The sequence below is a fragment of the Hordeum vulgare genome, chromosome 4H (assembly GCF_904849725.1).
Source record: "Hordeum vulgare subsp. vulgare chromosome 4H, MorexV3_pseudomolecules_assembly, whole genome shotgun sequence".
NCBI classification, from domain to species: domain Eukaryota; kingdom Viridiplantae; phylum Streptophyta; class Magnoliopsida; order Poales; family Poaceae; genus Hordeum; species Hordeum vulgare.
The window spans coordinates 202,785,063-202,801,128 of NC_058521.1; the positions used below are offsets into that span (position 1 = coordinate 202,785,063).

At 44.9% G+C, this 16,066-nt stretch overlaps 1 protein-coding gene across 1 annotated transcript; it reads right to left on the reverse strand.

Annotated features, from left to right (window-relative positions):
- Nucleotides 1–14,157: 14,157 nt before the first annotated feature.
- Nucleotides 14,158–15,616, reverse strand: LOC123448386. The gene is made up of 2 exons (XM_045125241.1): nucleotides 14,823–15,616; nucleotides 14,158–14,551 (listed from the first exon to the last, which is right to left on the reverse strand). Exons 1-2 carry the CDS (start codon nucleotides 15,198–15,200, stop codon nucleotides 14,351–14,353), a joined length of 579 nt encoding a protein of 192 aa, XP_044981176.1. The 5' UTR covers nucleotides 15,201–15,616; the 3' UTR covers nucleotides 14,158–14,350.
- Nucleotides 15,617–16,066: the final 450 nt, after the last annotated feature.

The window sequence follows — 16,066 nt, forward strand, 5'->3', positions numbered from 1 at the left end:
AGTGCCGAGAACCCATTTCAGGTTATGCTCTTTCAAATGCTACAATGCTACATTCTCATTAAACTCAACTAAATTTTACAATTCCCACAACTCTTATGCTAGTCAGCATATATACAATTCTTTTTAAAAATGTTTTGTTTGACTTTTTTATTCTTGTATACTAAAACTTTTTTCATACTACAACAATATGTTGCAATTTGACAATATTTATTATCATTGTATAGCAGTATTGCTATTCAAGATTTTATAACAGTATTGAATTAACAGGTTAGTCAAAAAAATTACTAGGTACGACACATGTGTTTTCATGTTGCAAATACTTAAAACCTATCGAGGAATGGGAGTGCTAGGATTCAGAACTCTAAGTCTTTCTTCTTTTCTATAAATTAGCATATGATTATAGTTTGATCTTCTTGTAATATAACAAATAAAAAATTTATATTGCTATCGCCATTCTCCAATAGGTTGATTTACAAGCTCTCCGTGAAATATTCTTATATGAGATTGCAACATACAACAATAGTGAGGTTCAATTGCCAATGGTGACGACATTCCTACAAAATCATGTGAGTACACAAGATGTTTTATTATTTGCAATGCGTTTTCCAAATCTTCATAATATTGTAATTCCTTATTTTTACCTACCATATACTAAAGAAATTATCATTCTGTTTAACAGGTTTTCGTTCATTCAAGTAATAAGGCCTTGCAAGCAAGCACATTCTACTACTACAAGGTATAATTCACTAAAAATATTTCCAGCATTGCTTTTTCAAATTTACAGCCCTTATTTCTGAATGTATGTTGTTCGCATAGTATGTTGTTATCAATTCCCAGGGCGTCTCTCACAAATAGCTTCATTCTACTTCCACAACGAACATATTGCTTCATTACTAAAGAAAGATATAAATTCTGAAAAAGCATTCTGCAGGGAGTGTTGGGTAACGTAGCATAAATTCAAAAAAATTCCTACCCATATTCAGATCTTCCTATGGAGAGACCAGCAATGAGAGAGGGGTGAGTGCATCTTCATACCTTTGAAGATCGCTAAGCGGAAGCGTTACTAGAATGCGGTTTATGGAGTCGTACTCGCGGCGATTCAGATCGCGGTGTGATTCCGATCTAGTGCCGAACTACGGCACCTCCGCGTTCAACACAAGTGCAGCCCGGTGACGTCTCTTGCACCTTGATCCAGCAAGGAGGAGGGAGAGGTTGGGGAAGATCTCCGGTAGCACGACGGCGTGGTGTCAATGGAGAGACGAGGTCTCCCTGCAGGGCTTCGCCAAGCACCGGCAGAGAGGAGAAAGAAGAGCAGGGCTGCGCCGAGGGAGAGGGAAAATTGTGTCTCCAAAAGCCCAAAAGTGCCCACTATATATAGGGGGAGGGAGGGGTTGCGCCCCCTTGAGGGTTTCCCTCTCCTGGGAGGGGCGGCAACCCTAGATGGGGGAAGGTGCGCCGGCCAAGGGGGGGAGGAAGGGTGGCGGACCCTTCTGGTGGGCCTTAGGCCCACCTGCGCTAGGGTCCCCCCTCTCCCTTCGTCTTGCGCCATGGGCTGAGTGGGGGGCGCACCAGACCACCTAGGGGCTGGTTCCCTCCCGCACCTGGCCCATCTAGCCTCCCGGGGTCGTTGCCCCCTTCCGGTGGACCCCCAGGGCCACCTCCGGTGGTCCCGATGGTCTCGGTACGTTACCGGTGACACCCGAAACACTTCCGGCGTCCGAAACCATCCGTCCTATATATCAATCATTACCTCCGGACCATTCCGGAGCTCCTCGTGATGTCCGGGAACTCATCCGGGACTCCGAACAACTTTCGATAACCTCGTATAACCATTCCCTATAACCCTAGCGTCATCGTACCTTAAGTGTGTAGACCCTACGGGTTCGGGAGACAGGCACACATGACCGAGACACCTCTCCGGCCAATAACCATCAGTGGGGTCTGGATACCCATGGTGGCTCCCGCTTGCTCCATGATGATATCATCGGATGAACCACGATGTCAAGGATTCAATCAATCCCGTATACAATTCCCTATGTCTGTCGGTATAGAACTTGTCCGAGATTCGATCGTCGGTATACCTATACCTTGTTCAATCTCGTTACCGTTAAGTCTCTTTACTTGTTCCGTAGCACGTCATCGTGTGACTAACTCCTTAGTCACATTGAGCTCATGATGATGTTCTACCGAGTGGGCCCAGAGATACCTCTCCGTCACACGGAGTGACAAATCCTGATCTCGATTCGTACCAACCCAACAGACACTTTCAGAGGTCCCCGTAGTGCACCTTTATAGTCACCAAGTTACGTTGTGACGTTTGATACACTGAAAGCACTCCTACGGTATCCGAGAGTTGCACAATCTCACGGTCGAAGGAAAAGATACTTGACATTGGAAAAGCTTTAGCATACGAACAATACGATCCAGTGCTACACTTAGGATTGGGTCTTGTCGATCAGATCATTCTCCCAATGATGTGATCCCATTATCAATGACATCTAATGCCCATGACCAGGAAACCATGATCATCTATTGACTAACGAGCTAGCCAACTAGAGGCTTGCTAGGGACACATTGTGATCTATTTATTCACACATGTATTACTGTTTCCTGTTAATACAATTATAGCATGAACAGTAGACGATTATCATGAACAAGGAAATATGATAATAACCATTTTATTATTGCCTCTAGGGCATATTTGCAATAGTCTCCCACTTGCACTAGAGTCAATAATCTAGTTACATTGTGATGTATCGAACACCCATAGCATTATGGTGTTGATCATGTTTTGCTCGTAGAAGAGGTTTAGTCAATGGGTCTGCAACATTCAGATCCATGTGTACTTTACAAATCTCTATTACTCCACTCTGGACATGGTCTTGGATGGAGTTGTAGCGGCGTTTGATGTGCTTCGTCTTCCATTGAAACCTGGGCTCCTTGGCTATGGTAATGGCCCCAGTGTTATCATAGAAGAGTGTCATTGGACACGACGAGCTTGGAACCACTCCAAGGACGGTGATGAGCTCCTTCATCCAAATTCCTTCATGAGCTGCTTCTGAAGCAGCTATGTACTCCGCTTCACATGTAGATGCTGCCACGACTTCTTACTTGTTGCTGCACCAGCTCACTGCCCCACCATTCAAAACATATATGTATCCGGTCTGTGACTTAGAGTCATCCGGATCTGTGTCGAAGCTAGCGTCGACGTAACCCTTTACGACGAGCTCTTCGTCACCTCCATAAACGAGAAACATTTCCTTAGTCCTTTTCAGGTACTTAAGGATATTCTTGACCGATGTCCAGTGTTCCATACCGGGATCACTTTGGTACCTCCATGCCAAACTTATGGCAAGGTTTATATCAGGTCTGGTACACAACATGACATACATAAGAGAGCCTACGGTTGAAGCGTAGGGGACAGTACTCATCTTCTCTCTATCTGCTGCCGTGGTCGGCGACTAAGTCTTACTCAATCTCACACCTTGCAAAACTGGCAAGAACCCTTTCTTTGAGTTTTCCATATTGAACTTCTTCAATATCTTGTCAAGGTATGTACTTTGCGAAAAACCTATGAGGCGTCTCGATCTATCTCTATAGATCTTGATGCCTAATATGTATGCAGCTTCTCCAAGGTCCTTCATTGAAAAACTCTTGTTCAAATAGGCCTTTATGCTCTCCAACATCTCTATATTATTCCCCATCAATAATATGTCATCCACATACAGTATGAGGAATGCTACAGAGCTCCCACTAACTTTCTTGTACAAACAGGCTTCTCCATAAACCTGTATGAACCCAAACGCTTTAATCACCTCATTAAAGAGAATGTTCCAACTCCGAGATGCTTGCACCAGCCCATAGATGGAGCGCTGGAGCTTGCACACTTTGTTAGCACCCTTAGGGTCGACAAAACCTTCTGGTTGCATCATATACAACTCTTCCTTAAGGTTCCCGTTAAGGAACGCTGTTTTGACGTCCATTTGCCAAATTTCATAATCATAAAAGGCGGCAATTGCTAACATGACTCGGACTGATTTCAGCTTCGCTACGGGAGGGAAAGTCTCTTCGTAGTCAATTCCTTGAATTTGTCGAAAACCCTTTGCGACAAGTCGAGCTTTATAAACGGTTACATTACCGTTTGCATCAGTCTTCTTCTTGAAGATCCATTTATTGGAATCCGGGCAAGTCCACCAAAGTCCATACTTTGTTCTCATACATGGATCCTATCTCGGATTTCATAGCTTCAAGCCATTTGTTGGAATCCGGGCCCGCCATCGCTTCTTCATAGTTCGAAGGTTCACCGTTGTCTAACAACATGATTTCCATCACAGGGTTGCCGTACCACTCTTGTGTGGAGCGTGCCCTTATGGACCTTCACGGTTCAGTAGTAACTTGATCCGAAGCTTCATGATCATTATCATTAACTTCCTCTTCAGTTGGTGCAGGAGCCAGAGGAACAATTTCCCGTGTTGCGCTACTTTCCTGTTCGAGAGGGGGTGTAATTACCTCATCAAGTTCAACCTTCCTCCCACTTACTTCTTTCGAGAGAAACTCTTTCTCTAGAAAGGATCCGTTCTTCGCAACAAAGGTTTTACCTTCGGATCTAAAATAGAAGGTATACCCAATAGTTTCCTAAGGGTATCCTATGAATACGCATTTCTCCGCTTTAGGTTCGAGCTTTTCTGGCTGAAGTTTCTTCACATAAGCATCATAGCCCCAAACTTTAAGAAACGACAACTTAGGTTTCTTGCCAAACCATAGTTCATACGGTGTCGTCTCAACGGATTTAGACGATGCCCTATTTAAAGTGAATGCTGCAGTTTCTAATGCGTATCCCCAAAATGATAGCGGTAAGTCGGTAAGAGACATCATAGATCGTACCATATCTAATAAAGTGCGATTACGATGTTCAGACACTCCGTTGCATAGCGGTGTTTCAGGCGGCGTCAGTTGTGAAACGATTCCACACTTCCTTAGGTGTGTGCCAAACTCGTGACTCAAATATTCTCCTCCACGATCAGATTGTAGACACTTCATTTTTCTGTCACGTTGATTCTCGACCTCACTCTGAAATTCCTTGAACTTTTCAAATGTCTCAGATTTGTGCTTGATCAAGTAGATATACCCATACCTACTCAAATCATCGGTGAGAGTGAGAACATAACGATAGCCACCGCGAGCTTCAACGTTCATTGGACCACACACATCAATATGTATTATTTCCAATAAGTCGGTTGCTCTCTCCATTATTCCTGAGAATGGAGTCTTAGTAATCTTTCCCATGAGGCACGGTTCGCATGTGTCAAATGATTCAAAGTCAAGACACTCTAATAGTCCATCAGTATGGAGCTTCTTCATGCGCTTAACAACGATATGACCAAGGCGGCAGTGCCACAAGTATGTGGGACTATCATTATCAACTTTACATGTTTTGGTACTCACACTGTGAATATGCGTAACATCACGATCGAGATTCATCAAGAATAAACCATTCACCAGTGGAGCATGACCATAAAACATATCACTCATATAAATAGAACAACCATTATTCTCTGACTTAAATGAGTAGCCGTCTCGCATTAAGCAAGACCCTGATACAATATTCATGCTCAAAGATGGTACTAAATAACGATTATTAAGGTTTAAAACTAGTCCCGACGGTATATGTAGAGGTAGCGTGCCGACGGCGATCACATCGACCTTGGAGCCATTCCCGACACGCATCGTCACCTCGTCCTTGGCCAGTCTCCGCTTATTCCGCAGTTCCTACTTTGAGTTGCAAATGTGAGCAACAACACCGGTATCAAATATTCAGGAGCTACTACGAGCGCTGGTATGGTACACATAAATAACATGTATATCGCATATACCTTTAACGTTGCCGGCCTTCTTGTCTGCTAAGTATTTGGGGCAGTTCCGCTTCCAGTGACCCTTTCCCTTGCAATAGAAGCACTCAGTCTCAGGCTTGGGTCCATTCTTTTTCTTCTTCCCGGCATCTGGCTTATCGGGCACGGCAACGGCTTTGTTGTCTTTCTTGAAGTTCTTCTTACCCTTGCCCTTTTTGAAACTAGTGGTCTTGTTGACCATCAACACTTGATGCTCTTTCTTGATTTCTACTTCTGTAGACTTGAGCATCGAGTACAACTCGGGAATGGTCTTCTCCATCCCTTGCATGTTGTAGTTCAGCACAAAACCTTTGTAGCTTGGAGGGAGAGACTCGAGGATTCTTTCAATTATAGCATCATCCGGAAGTTCGACTCCAAGTGAAGTCAGACGACCGTGTAACCCAGACATTTTGAGTATGTGCTCACTGAGAGAACTGTTCTCCTCCATCTTACAGCTAAAGAACTTGTCGGAGACTTCATATCTCTCGACACGGGCATGAGCTTGAAAAACTAGCTTCAGCTCTTGGAACATCTCATATGCACCGTGTTGCTCAAAACGCCTTTGGAGCCCCGTTTCTAAACTGTATAACATCCCACACCTAACCAGAGAGTAGTCATCACTCCGCGTTTGCCAGACGTTCAGAATGTCCTGGGCTGCTGCGGGAGCGGGAGGGTCACCTAGTGACGCATCAAGGACATAAGCCTTTTTAGCTGCTTCAAGGATGAGCTTCAATTTGCGAACCCAGTCCGCATAGTTGCTACCATCATCTTTCAGCTTGTTTTTCTCTAGGAATGCGTTGAAATTGAGGTTGGCATTGGCCATCTACAATATTTATAAAGACAACTTTTAGACTAAGTTCATGACAATTAAGTTCATTTAATCAAATTAAGTACGAAATCCCACTTAAATCGACATCCCTCAAGTCATCTAAGTGATACATGATCCATGTTGACTAACTCGTGTCCGATCATCACGTGAGACGGACTAGTCACCATGGTGAGCAACTTCATGCTGATCGTATTCAACCATACGACTCATGTTCGACCTTTCGGTCTCTTGTATTTGAGGTCATGTCTGTACATGCTAAGCTCGTCGAGTCAACCTAGGTGTTTCGCGTGTGTAAATCTGGCTTACACCCGTTGTATGCGAACGTTAGAATCTATCACACCCGATCATTGCGTGGTGCTTCGAGACAACGATCATTCGCAACGGTGCACACTTAGGGGAATACGTTCTCGAAATTTTAAGAGGGATCATCTTATTATGCTACCGTCATTCTAAGCAATAAGATGAAAAACATGATAAACATCACAATGCAATCATATAGTGACATGATATGGCCATTATCATCTTTGCTCTTTTGATCTCCATCTTCAAGCATCGCATGATCATCATCGTCACCGGCGTGACACCATGATCTCCATCATCATGATCTCCATCAACGTGTCTCCGTGAAGTCTTCACGCCAACTACTACTATCACTACTACTATAGCTAACAGTTAGCAATGAAGTAAAAGTAGTAAGCACATGGCGTTGCATCTCATACAATAAATTAAGACAACTCCTATGGCTCCTGCCGGTTTTCATACTCATCGACATGCAAGTCGTGAAACCAATTACAATAACATGATCATCTCATACATCATACATGCAACATCACAACTTTGGCCATATCACATCACATGTCAAACCCTACCCAAAAAAAAGTTAGACCTCCTCTAATTGTTGTTGCAAGTTTTACGTGGCTGATTTGGGTTTCTAGCAAGAACACCTTCTTACCTACGTGACAACCACAACGATGATATGCCAAAGCTATTTACCCTTCATAAGGACCCTTTTCATCAAATTCAATCCGACTAGAGTAGGAGAGACAAACACCCGCTAGCCACCTTTAAGCACGGTGTGCATGTCTGTCGGTGGAACCAGTCTCACATAAGCGTACGTGTAAAGTCGGTTCGGGCCGCTTCATACCACAATACCGCCGGAAAAGAACAAGAATAGTAGCTCCTGACCATTCCGGAGCTCCTCGTGACGTCCGGGAACTCATCCGGGAATCCGAGCAACTTTCGATAACCTCGTATAACAATTCCCTATAAACCTAGCATCATCGAACCTTAAGTGTGTAGACCCTACGGGTTCGGGAGACAGGCAGACATGACTGAGACACCTCTCCAGCCAATAACCATCAACGGGGTCTGGATACCCATGGTGGCTCCCACTTTCTCCACGATGATATCATCGGATGAACCACGATGTCAAGGATTCAATCAATCCCGTATACAATTCCCTTTGTCTGTCGGTATAGAACTTGCCCGAGATTCGATCGTCGGTATACCTATACCTTGTTCAATCTCGTTACCGGTAAGTCTCTTTACTCGTTCCATAGCACATCATCGTGTGACTAACTCCTTAGTCACATTGAGCTCATGATGATGTTCTACCGAGTGGGCCTAGAGATACCTCTCCGTCACACGGAGTGACAAATTCCGATCTCGATTCGTACCAACCCAACATACACTTTCAGAGGTACCCGTAGTGCACCTTTATAGTCACCCAGTTACGTTGTGACGTTTGATACACCCAAAGCACTCCTACGGTATCCGGGAGTTGCACAATCTTACGGTCGAAGGAAAAGATACTTGACATTGGAAAAGCTTTAGCATACGAACAATATGATCTAGTGCTACGCTTAGGATTGGGTCTTGTCCATCACATCATTCTCCCAATGATATGATCCCGTTATCAATGACATCTAATGCCCATGACCAGGAAACCATGATCATCTATTGAGTAACGAGCTAGCCAACTAGAGGCTTGCTAGGGACACATTGTGATCTATTTATTCACACATGTATTACTCTTTCCTGTTAATACAATTATAGCATGAACAATAGACGATTATCATGAACAAGGAAATATGATAATAACCATTTTATTATTGCCTCTAGGGCATATTTCCAACACGGAGAGCTTCACCAACTTAATTTCTATTTTGTGCAATGTTTTTATTCAGTAGTAATAGTTAGAACGAAAGAATTATTTTCCTTCAACACCAAAATTCGTTTGAGTCACCAAAATTTCCAAGTAATTTGGATCAATAATAATTTGGTTCCCCAAAAATTACAAGAAATTGCATTGTTTAACTTCTACCAATAAATAGTCACTTTATTTCCATGTAGTTACACTTCAAAATAAATAGCAACTTTTAAAGTAACATAGTTTGTTATCTGCCAATTGTTCTTTCATGTACATTTTCCCCGAAATCAGGAACTATTTTCAAATTTCGATTAGTTTGACGGAAATAAAAGTGAAAAGAAAAAACAATCGAACAAATAAAAGCACGAAGTTGTCTTTTTTCACTACAAATAAGAAGGAAATTTTAAAGAAACTGTAGCGACCCGACTCAAAACGAGTCAAGCCTCTGTGTTTCTGTGCCATCCCTGGATCAGTATGCTGGCACACACAGTACATCAATGTATATATGAAAGTGCAATCACATGTAAATAGCGTAAAACTGATATATACCTTAAATATTTCTGCGGAAGCAGTCAAGGGAGTGGAGTCCCAATAAACACCAACGGCAAGTTGAGTGTAGACCGTAACCCTGAATCGTACTCTTACTCGTCGAACAAAAAATATCTGCAACATAAGACGTTGCAGCCGTGTAGGTCAGCATATTGAATATGCCGGCAAGTCACATATGAGAGGGGGTAAAATATCATCTATACTATATGCATATATGGCAGGTGGTGTTGTAAGTTTTAGCGTAAAGCAAATTTTCTCCTACAACAAGAGGGGCTAAAAGAAAAATATTACTACAAGGTTGGTTGTTAACGAGATGGTTCCGCCAACCAGTTCTCATACCCATGTTGTCAATAATACCCACATCAATATTATTATTTCTGTTGAGAATTTCAGAAAACTTCAGTTCCTTTGGCTCAAGTTGTCCATGACCGTGGACACGGCTAATCGATTAGGTTTGAGTACTCTGCAGAGTTTTGCACACGTTCCCCACAAGATTTGATCGCCTCCGTGTATGTCCTCGCACTTCAGGGTGTTTGAAGACCGGATGATCAAAACATGGTCTTTCAACGGGTCCCTCTGAATCCCTGTCGGTGCCCATCCATTCCTACCGTTCTTCTACATCTGCTAGCACCGCCTGTCCAGAGTCGCCGCGTTGTCCAACCAAGCCAGAGCCCATAATGACTTGTGGCTGTGCAGGTAAGCCTTGGGTCTTGAAAATATCCGTCCGTCTCTTTGAGCCTGGGTGAAGCTTTCCGCAGGATGTCATGGCCTCTCCAGCATCCCGGGTCATCCACTGGTTTCTCCAGGGAGCCGATCAACCGTCCTTCACCCAGAGTTGCATTGCGTCCTGAGGTCTTGAAAAGTCTTGACTTAACCGGTCTTGGTTATTAAAGTAGTCTCGCATCACTCGTGATAAACTCTCAACCAGAATCCCGTCTACTCAAGCATAGCAATATGAAATTTGTCGTCCCGGGCCAAGTAACGGGGTTGTTGGGTGCCTACCACATGATACTACAATATATAACCAAAATTTCCAAGTACCTACTCATCATGCAATTGGCATAGGATGGTAGAACTACGATGCATAAAACATAGGTGATACATGATCAAATGACTTGCCTGGTGATGTTGACGAAGAAGAATTTTCGTTCTCGGGAAATACGTGATAGAACTATTCGTCACTCTCCGATGAAATCTATATAATCAAACATAGTATTCACATAAGCACTCACACTAGCAATCATTCTAGCAATCAATTAACAAACAACAATAAAAGTTGATGCAATCAAAAATCAATAAGAGAGAGCGGATAAGAATCCAAAGGAAACTTCAAAGAAACTAGGAAGCCTTCTACTACATCAAACACTATATAGTTTTTGTTCTAACTGAAAATAAAACACTAAAATAGGAAAAATAACAGAAAACAAAATATAAAATAACTAAGATAACAGAAGTAAAATTTACAAAACAATATTATTTTATAAGTATTTTCAAAATAGGAAATCAAACTAGCAATGCAATTAATTCGCAAGTTAGTATAGAACTAGAATTAATTCCATGCAAACAAATAAGAATAAATAAAATAAATTTTTGTTGTTGTTGAAAAGTTACTGGTAAATATCAGAAAACAAAATTTAACTTGTCACAATTACAAAAAAAAGAACAAATTAAGAACAATTAATACAAAAGAAATAGCAAGAAAACAAAAAAGGCTAAAACAGAATCTGTTTTGCTTAAAACCCCAAGTAAAATTATTTAAAAAAAATTGAAACTTAAACTACTGAAATATATGATCAATAGGAAACAGCAGCAAAAAGAATCAAATTAAAAGCTATTTTTAAACTTCCGGAATAAGCAAAACAAGCTTTAATTCAAATCTGATCTAACTCAATTTTTATAAATCCAAACATAGACAAATTATATATCTGCAGAAACTGCATAAATTTTTTGATCCAACGCAAAAAGAATCATCTAATTTGGAGTTACAAACTAATAGATATGAATTTTCTAAGATTGCAATTTTCTGAAAAAACTACAATACGGGATTTCGTGTATCTCACCGGAGTTAGTCGCCGGAGTTGGAGAAGACGGCGGGAAGGTTGCTCTGGTGGCCGGCCGAGGCGGTGGAGGGTTCCAGGTGATGGAGGAGGGCTCGGGCGGAAGGTTGGTGGCGTCGGCGGGGCGTGGGGGCGACGGGAGGGAGCAGCAGGAGCTCCGGCGAGTTCCTGTTGGAGGCGAACTCCGGCGAGGTGGGGGCTGCGTTCCGACGAGGGGAGGGGCTGGGCTATGGGGAAAATGGGGAGAGGAGGTTGAGGGGAGTATTTATAGGGGCTCGGGGTGCTCGGAGAAGGAAGGAGCAAGGAGATCGGGAAGGTCGAGATTCCTCTCAACATGGCTATGGAAGTTTCGTGTGAGGAAGGAGAACGTGAGGAAGGAGAAGAAGTTGTCGGGCCAACTTTTGGAAAGGCTTTAATGGACCAGAGCAAAGTTTCCAAATAAATGAGATTTCTTTCCCTATTTTCAAAAACGGAAAGTAAACGATAAAAGGGAAACCAAATAAATTCGGAATATAGAGTTTCTATATACTAAAATTATCAGAAAAATAAAATCTAAATGATGGACATTTTGCCACGGCCAAAATAAAAACTTAAAAAAATATATTTTTCAGAAAATCCCCTAAATGCTTTATTTCTTTTTGCAAATAATTACTCAAATAAATCTTGCGTGTCATGGCTCAAATATTTCAAGGAATATCCCCGGGTTTGGAGGGTCATGTTTCTCCTCTCTTTTTCTTGCTTGACAAGATATGGTTCCCGACATTCCGTGAGTGAGGAAGAAACAAAATGCAAAACAAAATCGAAAGGAATTCCAATGCCACCTTGATTCAAATTCTTTATAGTTGAAGAAGTCATGCTATCTCCTCTCGCTGATTTTAAAAAAGATGAATTTGAATTCACAGGGAAAAGGGGAAAGTCATTTTATTCCCTCTCATTCAAAAGTTTTTGAAAAGTTTCAAATTTCACACAAGTTTCAATCGCTCAAGCAAACAAACAAACAATCTAATAATTATTTTAACATTTCAAAATTTGGGATGTTACAGAAACATACTCAGTTTTATGCTTCTTGTAATTTAATGTACCTTCTTCTTGAACTAATAAACTTTTTCAAATCCAAAAAGTCGGACGAAAAAAACAGCAAAAAAAACCCCAGCGAACCAGCGACCCAACGAAGCAAGCGAACGAACGAGTGAACTAGTGAACGAGCGAACGAAGCAGTGAACGGTCGAACCTAAATGGGCCTTCAGGAAATCAACCCAAGACTGATTCTTGCAGGCGCCAGAAACGCTAGCCGGCACAGAAGGCGCCGACTAGGAGTTCCCGATTGACCCGCCCCTAGACCCGCAATTTAAGTCTGTGCGTGATGCACCCGCGCCGCCCGATCGACCTTGAGCGGTAGGAAATCCGGCTTGGCACAACACAGAACCCTAGGCGCCGCTGCAAGCAATGAAGGCACCGATCGAGGTGTTGGCTCTTTGTCGTAGCGATCATGGTTGCGCCCGCTGTCGCTACTAGATCAGCCTCGCCAAACTACTTTGGACTCCATCCTGGGCCAAATACCCAGGACACGTGAAGCCCAACAACAGTGATTTCGGATCAAGTCAATCATGGCCCAACAAAACAATCAAATGTCGCTCCCTGGAAATCCGAATCGCGTCGACATCGACCGACGCCGTCGAGTGCACCATCGCCGGCCGCCGTTACTTTCGTCGAGTGACAAGCATCCACGAAGCAGATGAAAAATAATCTAACAACGTGGGTTTGGGTAGGCAAACCTTTGGAATTGCTCCCACCCATGGTTGGACCGTCGTTTTCGTCTTCCTGTGATGAGCCGTCAGTCCTCCTGCGATGATCCTAGCCTCCCATTTGGACGTACCCCAGTAGTCGTCGCCGACGTCGGCGATGAAGACTTCGACGACGTGGAGGCCATTGCCGCATCCGGCTCCCCCTGTTTGTCTTCATCGTCTTCATCATCTGCAAGAACCAAAAACATGCCCCCGATCCGCCATTTCCCTGAACATGCATTAGTTCGGGTAGTGCTTAGATCACGAGCGACCTTAGATCAATAAGCTCTGCGAGGAGCCCGAATCCTCGCCCCATTTCGAGACCGGAGTCCTGACCCTGATTGTGTTGATGTCCATCTTCATGAGCCCACCATCTTCGATCAGCTCACCCCCTTGCAATTATTTCCCCGCAAGGATGTCGTCGTCTCCATCCCTAACCGTGATCCATCTCGACGGGGGGTGGAAATGGATATAGCCATCGCTACGAGTGCCCTGACGTACTTCGTCGGCGGAAGCAAACCAGCCACGACATCGCCTCGACGCGGTCGTCTCCGGCGGTCCGATCTTGGGACGCAGAGTGGATCCCAAGGAGATCATGGGCGGCGTCGGCCATCCCAAGGAGATCATGGGCGGCGTCGGCCATGGTTCGGGCAGGAGGGGCGCCCCCCCCCCCCCCCCCACCCCCCACCCTACCTCGTTGCCCCTAGACCGGCCATTGAAAAGGAGAGACAACGGCACGACAATAGAGCATAGTGTTCCAACGGTGGCAGAACCCCTCGTGTGCGGCAGAATTGGGAGCACATCTTCAGTATTGATCTGCATGCTGGCAAGGTCCATGATATGTGTTTGTAATTGCTTTAATATCTTTACAATCAAAAAGAAAAATAACATCAAAATGATCTTTTGCAATCCAAAAGATACTATTATTAATCAACAACGGATTTGCTAATTCTTGTCTAGATGAGATTTAACAAAGTCTCATCTAACTCTCACAAATTTAAGTAATCGAACAAAAAAAATTACACAAATATTCATGAAAATCAAATGGCATATGAGTTAAGACATGACTTCGTTAAGTCTCATCAAGATCAGTCCTAAACACACCCAATCAACAAATCAAAGACTCCTTGATTGCACCCACGTCTACTGGCAGGCTGGCTGTCACTCATTACTACCATTCTACCTATAGGTGTAGTATTCCTGAATTCTTTCCACTCAGAAAGTTTTGTTTTCCAGAAAGAAATTGTCCTTTGAAAACTCAGCATCGAAGTGGCCCTAGTACCTGTACCAAACCGCTGCAGCAAACAAGAGTGTTACGATTAGATATTAACTGCCTATGGCAGTTAACTTTCTGCCCAAAATCATACCGTCCCGTACGGACGCTATCAAGTGTAATAGACGCATGGCAATCCATGTATAAATACCCTATTGATGATCAATGAAGAAATCAGTTGATTCCATTCATTTTTCATCCGTTACACGTTATCAGCCACGCTAGCTCTACCAAGAGCAATCACCGGAGAAGGAAGGACCAAGAAAAGGAAGGTAATATGGCAAGAAACTTGCCAGACATCGCATCCGCGTTTGTTCGCTTCCTGCAAAGCGAGAACCGCCGCCCGTTCTTCGCCCGTCGCCGTCGTCTTCGTCGCTTCGGCAACATCTTCCGCCGCCATGGCAGCGGGGCCGTCTTCCGTCGTTGCACCAACGGCAGAGGCCTTCGCCACCGCTCCGGAATAGGTGGCCGTCGTCGCCCCTTCGTGTGGAACCGCCGTCACCATGGCAACCCACGCCAGGCCTTCGCGCCTCGCACTGGACGCGGTGCTCAGGCTGTCGCTCTGAATGCCCACGGTCTTCAAGCGGCACCTCCAAGCCCGCCTGCTCCTCTGCAACCGGCGTTCCAGATACCGCCGATGGATTGGCTCCTCGGCGGGCCAGCGGCCCCATTACTCGGCGAAGAAGATGATTTCGTCGCCGCCCTCGCACCACCGCCGTACCCAGCGTACTTCCATGGCGCCATCTTCAACCCGCCGACGCCGTCCACCGAACTCGAAGAGTACGAGTTCCCGCCGGGGTACGGTCCGGACGCGTACATGGATATTCCGACGCCGACGCCGGCGCAAAGTCACGAGGACCCGGAGCACTTCATGCCGCCGGGATTCGGTCCTGTCCCTGGATTCGACTCGCCGCCACCGGTCGTGGAAGCCGGCGCACCCCTCGCTGCAGCGCCATTCGCCTTCGACCTCAACGTCGAGGTCGAGCCCGAGGACGAGGAGATCGGCCCTCTCGTCGGTGCCGCGCCTCTCGCCTTGGACTTCAGCGTCAAAGTCGAGCCCAAGGATTAGGAGACCGGCGCTCCAATCGCTGTCGCGCCTTCCATCTTCGACCTACAGGTCAAGGTCGAGCTCGAGAACGAGGAGTCGTTTGTTGCGACTCTGGCCTCACCTCCGGCTCAGGCAACGCAACAGTCTGGGCGACCGACGCCGCCGCCGGAAGCACGCCGCCTCCTGCGCCGATTCGCTGCGGCATTGGCCTCCCGCCAGCCCGGTTTCTGTGCAGGCACATGGGACCCCGTCTCTCTTGGCCTCTCCGGTGAGGATGAGCGCGGTGGGAGTTCCTCGCGTCGCTAGTGATGCGACTGAGCAGCCATGGAGGTCTCCGCCTGTGCCGGTCAGAGGATTAGGGATGGATGGGTCCGTCCTATCTATTCTTTCCTTATCCCACCGGCAGCCAGGCTGTCCCTTTTCTAGACTCTGCTAGGCCCATCTGCATGCGTGTGACAGCAGCAAAATTTATTTGTCTAATATCCCATA

Bases quoted from the DNA above. Each gene is read 5' to 3' on its own strand.
- LOC123448386 (XM_045125241.1), bottom strand. From the start codon at position 15,200: ATGGGGCCGCTGGCCCGCCGAGGAGCCAATCCATCGGCGGTATCTGGA. The intron at 14,552-14,822 runs GCAAGTTTCTTG...TGTTTGCTGCAG, and splicing joins AAACGCGGATGCGATGTCTG to CGGTTTGGTACAGGTACTAG.